This window comes from Terrapene carolina, unplaced genomic scaffold (genome assembly GCF_002925995.2).
Source record: "Terrapene carolina triunguis isolate 2854851 unplaced genomic scaffold, T_m_triunguis-2.0 Scaffold116, whole genome shotgun sequence".
Lineage (NCBI taxonomy): Eukaryota > Metazoa > Chordata > Testudines > Emydidae > Terrapene > Terrapene triunguis.
The window spans coordinates 11,298-20,118 of NW_020664467.1; the positions used below are offsets into that span (position 1 = coordinate 11,298).

General features: G+C 41.3%; 1 protein-coding gene across 1 annotated transcript; it reads left to right on the forward strand.

The window, feature by feature from the left end:
- The first annotated feature begins 245 nt into the window (after positions 1–245).
- Positions 246–1,205, forward strand: LOC113406668 (olfactory receptor 6F1-like). Its single transcript, XM_026652476.1, has one exon. The coding sequence runs from the start codon at positions 246–248 to the stop codon at positions 1,203–1,205; it is 960 nt and encodes a 319-aa protein (XP_026508261.1).
- Positions 1,206–8,821: the final 7,616 nt, after the last annotated feature.

Consider the following 8,821-nt stretch of genomic DNA (forward strand, 5'->3'; position numbering starts at 1 on the left):
TATAAGGTGCTACAGGACTCTTTGCTGCTTTTGCAGATCCAGACTAACACGCCTACCCCTCTGATACTTGACATCTTTATTGAGGAGGTAGAAAGATGCATAAGGGTGTTGAGTAGCACCCATTTTGTCTTCTCTTCTCTTAGTTTTAGTACCAGGTTTCTGGGGCCTGCACTACTGCACATCCAAATGTGTGTTCAGCATGTTTAAATGTCTTATTATCTCTCATGTCTTGACAGATGGACGTCATGGCTGGGACAGAAAGAAATCAAACCAACGTGCAGGAGTTCATCCTCCTCGGCTTTCCTGGCACTTGGTATTTCCGGGTGGCCCTTGCTGTGCTGTTTTCTGTGATGTACGTCCTAACAATCCTAGGGAATGTGTCTATCATAGCCCTAGTGAGGACCCACCCACGGCTCCACACCCCCATGTATTTCTTCCTCTGCAATCTCTCCTTCCTGGAGATCTGGTACACCACAGCATGTGTTCCCAAGGCCATTGGCGTCATGCTGGGCACAAGCCAAACCATCTCTTTCACTGTCTGTCTCCTGCAATTGTTTTTTCTCCTCTCCTTGGGTGCCACAGAATGTTTCCTCCTGGCCATCATGGCCTATGACCGCTATCTGGCCATATGCCACCCATTGCGCTACAGCTCCCTCATGAACAGCACCTTCTGTGCTCAGCTGGCCCTCCTCTCTTGGCTGTGTGGGTTCCTGGCTGTCTCTGTGCTGGCAGCTCTTATATCCAGGTTGTCTTTCTGTGGCCGTAACGTCATCAATCATTTTATTTGTGACATAGATTCATGGATAGCGCTTTCCTGTGCTCACAAGCGCCTCATTGAACTGGCAACTTTCATCGACTCATTCATTGTTGTCATGGTCTCATGCACGATAACCCTGGTCTCCTACATTTTCATTATCTCCACCATCTTGAGAATCCCTTCAGTCCAAGGCCGGCAAAAGGCCTTTTCTACTTGCTTGGCCCACCTCACTGTCGTGACTATCTGGTACGGCTCTGGCATTTTTCTGTATGTCAAGACTTCTGCACAGAACTCGTTGGATTTGAATAAAACTATCAACATCTTTAACACTATGGTAACTCCTCTACTAAACCCTTTTATTTACACTCTAAGAAACAAGGAGGTGAAGGAAGCCTTGGGAAAGACAGTCAGGGGAATGTTAAGTGGTTTTCAAAGACCCTGGATTTAGTAGAAATTCCAAGCTGTTAGGTTTGAGTGTCACTTACCAGGATCTGTATGGATGGAACCATTCTTAATTACATTATGCCTAAGGGAGTTAGGTTCCTAACTCCCATTGGATATTGTAGGCCTTGCTGGGGCCCCAATCATGGGTAACAATACCATGCAAAGTAGGCTGTGTCAGAATATCAGCTAACCAAATAATCACATTCCTGATCTGAAAAGGATGCTACTGGAACACAAAGATCTCTTAAGTCACTGCATAAACACATTGCTAAGAGGGTGGCATAGGAACACACAGATTGGTTGTAAAGAAAAGGATGGGATGACAGAATAATGGAGGAGGATGTTTTGTTTGAACTACACGATAGAAGGGTGGTAATAATATATGGAATGCAATATGTAACTTGTTGGTATACTGTATATGAGGAAGAGAGTTAGGAGGGGCAACTTTGTATTGAGCAGACACCTTGTCACAGGCTTATATGTGTTAGTAAACCTGTAGCATGGTATGCACGGAACCAGTACCATGCTTTGTTGACAATAAAACTGTCCCAACCTTTGACATTGAACCGAGCGTGTGGTCCTTCCTTATGAGTAACATTGAGGTCTGCTAAATCAACAAGGTGCAAACTACGCTGGTGCAGCTAATACTGGACTTCCGGGCACAGCACAGGGGAAATATTAAGACACACAGCAGTGCTAATGACACATATCAGACCAAGTTTCAAGCTGGCACTTTCAAAGGGTGTAAATTAATTGCCCAAATCCCACTGAATTTGAATAGATGAAAGTGGCTGAATTCCTTAGGCTTCTGAGGGATGGGCTTAGATTGAGGTGTCAAGAGAAGAAATTTTGGAACAATCCTTGCTTTTTATGGAAAATAGACCCTTTCAACTAATTGGATATCTGTTTTCCAGATGAGATTATAAGTTTGGCTGATAATGGTAATAGTATTGATGTGATAGCCTTCATTAAGGCCTTTGGCTTGGTACCTCATGACAATTTGAATAAAAAAAACCTAGAATGACATAATATCAATATTAGAGAGAAAATGTGAGTGAGGTAACATCTTTTACTGGACCAATATCTGTTGATGACACAAGCTTTAGAGTTTAGACAGAGTTCACAGAGCTGAGACCTGAAGAAGAGCTCTTCATAAGTGCAAAATCTCGTCTCTCTCACCAACAGACATTGGTCCAATGAAAGATGTTACCTCACCCACCTTGTCTCTTTAGTGTCTGGGACTGACACATCTACAACAGCACTGCATAGATAAAATCAATATGGCAACCATTAAATGGATTAATAGCTTGCTAACTGATAAGTCTCAAAATATACTTATAAATAGAGAATCATCATCTAGAAGGTATCTCTCTGGTATGGTCCTGAAGGGATTGGTTGTTGGCACTATGCTATTTAATGTTTTTATGAACAACTTAGATTGAAGCATAAAAATCATCACAAGATTGCAGATATTGCAAAAATTGGGGGAGTGGTAAATAATGAAGAAGTGAGGTTCCTAATATAGGGAAATATGGATTGCGTGATAAACTGGATGTAAGCAAATAATAATATATGTTTTAATGTGGTTAAATGTAAATGTATACCTACAGGAACAAAGAACGCAGGCCATACTCACAGAATGGGGGACTATATCCTGAGAAGTAATGACTCAGAAAAAGGTTTTGGGGCTGTCATAAATATAGAGGAAAGGGTAGCATAAAATCCCTCCTTGGCAGCTGTACTGAACTGCCTTACCTGTAAGGGGTTAAACAGTACAATAACCTAGTTGGCACCTGCCCAGAAGGACCAATGAAGAAAGAAGATATTTTCAAATCGGGGGGGGGGAGGATTTGTTTGTTCTTCTCTTTGTTCGTTCCCTCTCCGGACAGAGAGAGAAGCCAAGCAGGTACAACATCTCCTGAAAATATACCTGGAATAATCCATCTAAAATCACAAAAATTGCAAGTAGGGCAAGGAAATGTGTTAGATTATCTTTTGTTTTAGCTTGTGAATTTTCCTATGCTAAAGAGGTAGTTTTATTGACCAGACAGGTTAAAGTGTTCTCCTACTGGTGAACGAGCCCGCACATCTACCAATGTGATATATGCCATCATGTGCCAACAATGCCCCTCTGCCATGTACATTGGCCAAACCAGACAGTCTCTACACAAAAGAATTAATGGACACAAATCTGACATCAGGAATCATAACACTCAAAAACCAGTAGGAGAACACTTTAACCGGTCTGGTCATTCAATGACAGACCTGCTGGTGGCAATTTTGCAACAGAAAGCTTCAAAAACAGACTCCAACGAGAAACTGCTGAGCTGGAATTGATATGCAAACTAGATACAATCAACTTAGGCTTGAATAGGGACTGGGAATGGCTGAGCCATTACAAACATTGAATCTATCTCCCCTTGTAATTATTCTCACACTTCTTATCAAACTGTCTGTACTGGGCTAACTTGATTATCACTTCAAAAGATTTTTTTTCTCTTACTTAATTGGCCTCTCAGAGTTGGTAAGACAACTCCCACCTTTTTATGCTCTCTGTATGTGTATATATATTTCCTCAATATATGTTCAATTCTATGCATCCGAAGAAGTGGGCTGTAGTAAATTTGTTAGTCTCTAAGGTGCCACAAGTACTCCTGTTCTTTTTGCTGAATTTTTATGTAAATCACTTGGTGGTGGCAGCAATACAGTCCAAGGACAAGGAAAGGAATTTGTGCCTTGGGAAAGTTTTAACCTAAGATGATGGAATATAAGCTTAGGGAGTCTTTCATGTGGGTCCCCACATCTGTACCCCAGAGTTCAGAGTCGGGGGGGGAGGGGAACGGAACCCTGACATGGTGGGATTCCAAGTGACCCTGCCCTGAATTTTTGTGTAAATCACGTGGTGGTGGCAGCAATACCATCCAAGGACAAGGAAAGGAATTTGTGTCTTAGGGAAATTTTAACCTAAGCTGTTAGAATATAAACTTAGGGGGTCTTTCATGCGGGTCCCCACATCTGTACCCCAGAGTTCAGAGTGTGTGTGGGGGAACCCTGACAGGGGCCATGGTGGATAACCAGCAGAACATGAGCTCCCAGTGAGATACTGTGGCGTAAAGGTCTAATGCAATGCTTGGATGCATAAAGAGGGGAATCTCAAGAAGGAGTAGAGAGGCTATTTTCTCTGTGTATCTGGCACTGGTGCAAACACTACTGGAATCCTGTGTCCAGTTCTGGTGTTTGCAACTCAAGAAAGATGATAAGCAACTGGAAATGGTTCAGAGAAGCACCACAAGAAAAACTGAAGGATTAGAAAACACGCCCTAAGGTGATAGACTCAAAGAGCTCAATCTAGTTAGTTTAACAAAGAGCAAGTTAAGGGCTGACTTAATCAAAGTCTCTAAATTCCTAGATGGGGTACAAATATTTATAATGGACTCTTCAATCTGGCAGAGAAAGTTCTAACATGATCCAGTGGCTGGAAGTTGAAACTAGACAAATTCAGACTGGGCATAAGGTGTTAATTTTTACAATGAGTGTAATTAATTATTGGAACAATTTACCAAGGTGTGTGGTGGGAATTTTTAAATCAAGACTGAATTTTTTTTTTAAAGTGCAGTAGGAATTATTTTGTAGAGGCCAAACTAGATGATCACATTGGCCTCTTCTGTCCTTGGAATCTATAAATCTATGGATTTGTGTACTGCTGCTTTCCCCTGTTACAGGAGTGCTCTGTAGCTGTATATCTGTAAATGGTGATTAGATCAGGTGCTAGTGGACTGCGCTCAAGTATATGCAGCAGAAATCCTTACTATTCTAGGACCCATAAAACTTATAGATGTGGCTTCTTCTGGGAGCTCTTTGTCTGTGCCCAGTAACTGGGAGGGTCAAATTATGGTATTTATCATTATTTCACAGAAGGGGGAAATGAATCTGCGGGAGGGGGCTGGCGTAACACACTGAAGTTCACAGTGTAAGAAGCATTTGGGAAAGGCAGGACTAGTGTGCTGGTTTTCTATGCTTTAACCAGGAGACCAACCTGACTTAGCAGAATGTGTTACACACTCTAGGGAAGTCTGTGACATTCTGTTGAGTTCACATGTCCCCAGGGTGATGGGGAGCTGAGAGTGGAGTACAAAACAGTTCCCCCCATGCGATCCTTTTGAGCTGCCTTTTATGAGGAAGGTAGGTAGGGGTAAAGACAGTTGGATGGTGATGGAAAGAGATGCTAACTGATGTAGAGATCTACATACTTTGAGAGAGTTGTCTGGTTGTGAAGTGGCAGATTCTCATTTATACAGACTACCCTGCACACCACTCTAGCAGTGTACGGGGTTCATAAAAGGGAAGTGCTGTAGAATGATCACAAAGACTTTAAGTCCCCTTGACACTGCTAGAGTGGTGTAAAGTTACCGTCACAGAAATGAGAATCACCTAAGAAATCTTCCTGCAATGTATATATATATAGATTTGGGGAAAGCAAGTTATGCCATCCTACAATGCACCACTTAGCAGCAGCCAAGGCTGCTGTGTGTCTCCTGGAGAGAAAAAGATTGGGAATGAAGGGAGTTTATATTGACAAGTTCCATCAGCACAGCTGGTAAGACAGATCCACTAGCCAGACACACCTGGAATTGTAAAAGAAAGTAACTGTATTGTGAAATACCTTCATCTTTCAGGGCAATGTGAGCCATCTGGAAATCGCCACTGTCATTCTAAAAGTTTGCCTCATTGAGGAGTCAGCTGACCTGTATAGGAAGAATGGATACAGCTCATCTTTATTTTTAAATATATATTTTGTAGTCTAGGATGAGCAAAAGGAAATAGCATTCATTTTAAATTGTGTACCTAATAGAGTCAGTTGGGTTTTTTGCATCTAATATTTAGAGAACATAAGAACATAACATAAGAACATAAGAATGGCTATGCTGGATCAGACCAAAGGTCCATCTAGCCCAGGATCATGTCTTCCAACAGTGGCCAATGCCAGGTACCCCAGAAGGAATGAAAAGAACAGGTAATCATCAAGAGATCATCCCGTCACCTATTCCCAGCTTCCAGCAAACAGAGGCTAGGGACACCATCCCTGGCTAATAGCCATTGATGGACATATCCTCCATAAAGATATTTTAATTTTCATCCAAAATTGTAATGCATTTTTTTCATTGAAAAAAATGATATTTTTTGTTTTAAAACATTCAGTTTTAAATCAAAACATTTGTTTGACAGGGTTATTGGTCTAGTGGATGGGGGGAAGCTGTTGATGTGATATATCTTGGTGTAAGTCAGGTTTTGACACAAACTAGAGAAATGTGGTCTAGAAGAAATTACTATCAGGTGGGTACACAAACGTGTAGTTATGAATGGTTTACTGTTAAACTGGGATGGCGTGCCTAGTGGAGCCCTGCCGGGCTCAGTCCTGGGTCCAGTACTGCACAATATTTTCATTAATAACTTGGATAATGAAATGGAGACTATGCTTAATAAAACTGTAGGTGACGCCAAGCTAGGAAGGGTTTCAAGCACTTTGGAGGACAGGATTAGAATTCAAAACGACCCTGAAAAATTAGAGAATTGGTCAACAATCAGCAAGATGAAATTCAAGGAAGACAAGTGCATTTTCCAAAATTTAGGAAGGGAAAATCAAATGCATAACTACAAAATGGGGGATAACTGTCTAAGTGGTCGTACTGCTGACAAGTATCTGGGGGTTATAGTGGATCCCCTATTGAATATGAGGGAATGAAAACCAATAGTAAAAGGTTCTATTGCCATATAAATAAAAAGAAAACAAGGAAAGAAGTTGGACTGCTAAGCACTGAGGATGGGGTAGAGATCAAAAATAATCTCAGCATGGATTTACACCTAAAAAAGTACTTTGCCTCAGTTTTTAATAAGGCTAATGAAGAATTTAGCAGTAGTGGCAGGGTGGCTAATGGGAACGAGGATATGGAGGTAGAAATTACCACGTCTGAAGTGGAAGTCAAACTCAAACAGCTTAATGTACTATATCAGGGGCAGTGGGAAGGGTATCGTCTCCATCCAACAATATTAAAGGAATTGGCACATAAAATTGCAAGCCCAATAGCAAGGATCTTTAATGAATCTGTAAACTTGGGGGATGTAACCTATGAGTGGAAAATTGCTAATATAGTTCCCATTTTTAAGAATATGAAAAAATGGTCTGGGAAACTACAGGTCTGTTAGTTTGACCTCAACTGTATGCAAGGTCTTGGAACAAATTTTGAAAGAGAAAGTAGTTAAGGACATAGAGGTTAAGTGTAATTGGGACAAAATACAACATGTTTTTTTAAAAGGTTAATCATGGCAGACCAAAATGATCTCTTTCTTTGAGAAGCTAACTGATATTTTACACAAAAGAAATGCAGTAGATCTGCACTACCTGTATTTCTGTAAGGCATCTGATACAGTTCCACATAGGAAATTCTTAGTTAAATGGGAGAAGATGGGGATTATTATGAGAACTGAAAAGTGGATAAGGAACTGCTTAAAGAGGAGCCTACAACAGGTCATACTGAAAGGTGAACTGTCAGGAGAGAGCGAGGTTACTAGTGGAGTTCCAATCTTATTTAACATTTTTAATACTGACCTTGGCACAAAAAGCGGGAGTGTGCTAATAAAATTTGCCGATGACATAAAGTTGGAAGGTATTGCCCATACAGAGGAGGACCAGAATATCATACAACAAGATCTGGACAACCTTGTAAACCGGAATAATAGAAATGGGATGAAATGTAATAGTGCAAAGTGCAAGGTCATTCATTTAGGGACTAACAACAAGAATTTTTGCTGTAAGCGGGGAGAAAGACCTGGGTGTATTATTGATCACAGGTTGACTATGAGCTGCCAATGTGTTGAGACCATGAAAAAGACTAGTTCAGTCCTAGGATGCATCAGGCGAGGTATTCCATTAGAGACAGGTTAGTGTTGGTACCATAATACAAGTCAATAGTGAGATATCATCTGAAATATTCTGTCTCCTGTTTTTGAGAAAGATGAATTCAAACTGGAACAGGTGCAGAGAAGAGCCACTAGGAGAATCCGAGGAATGGAAAACCTACCTTGTTACAAGAGACTCAAAGAGCTAGGCTTGTTTAGCCTAACCAAAAGAAGGCTGAGGGGAGATATGATTGCTCTCTATAAATACATCAGAGGAATAAACACCAGGGAGGGATAGGAGTTATTTAAGTTAAACACCAATGTGAACACAAGAACAAATGGCTATAATTGGCCATCAGCAAGTTTAGGCTTGAAATTAGACAAAGGTTTCTAACCATCAGTGGAGTGAAGTTCTGCAACAGCCTTTGAAGGGGAGTAGTGGGGGCAAAAAACCTAACTAGCTTCAAGACTGAACTTGATAAGTTTATGGAGGGGATGGTATGATGGGGCTGCCTACAATGGCATGTAGCCAATATGCAACTGCTAGTGGCAAATATCCCCAATTGCTGGAGATGGGTAACTAGATGGGGAGGGCTCTGAGTTACTACAGAAAATTCTTTCCCAGGGGTCTGGCTGGTGGGTCTTGCCCACATGCTCAGGGTCTAACTGATCGCCATATTTGGGGTCAGGAAGGAATTTTCCCCCAGGTCAGAGTGGCAGAGA

Excerpts from the sequence above, each read along its gene's own strand:
- LOC113406668 (XM_026652476.1), top strand. The coding sequence starts at position 246 with ATGGCTGGGACAGAAAGAAATCAAACCAACGTGCAGGAGTTCATCCTC.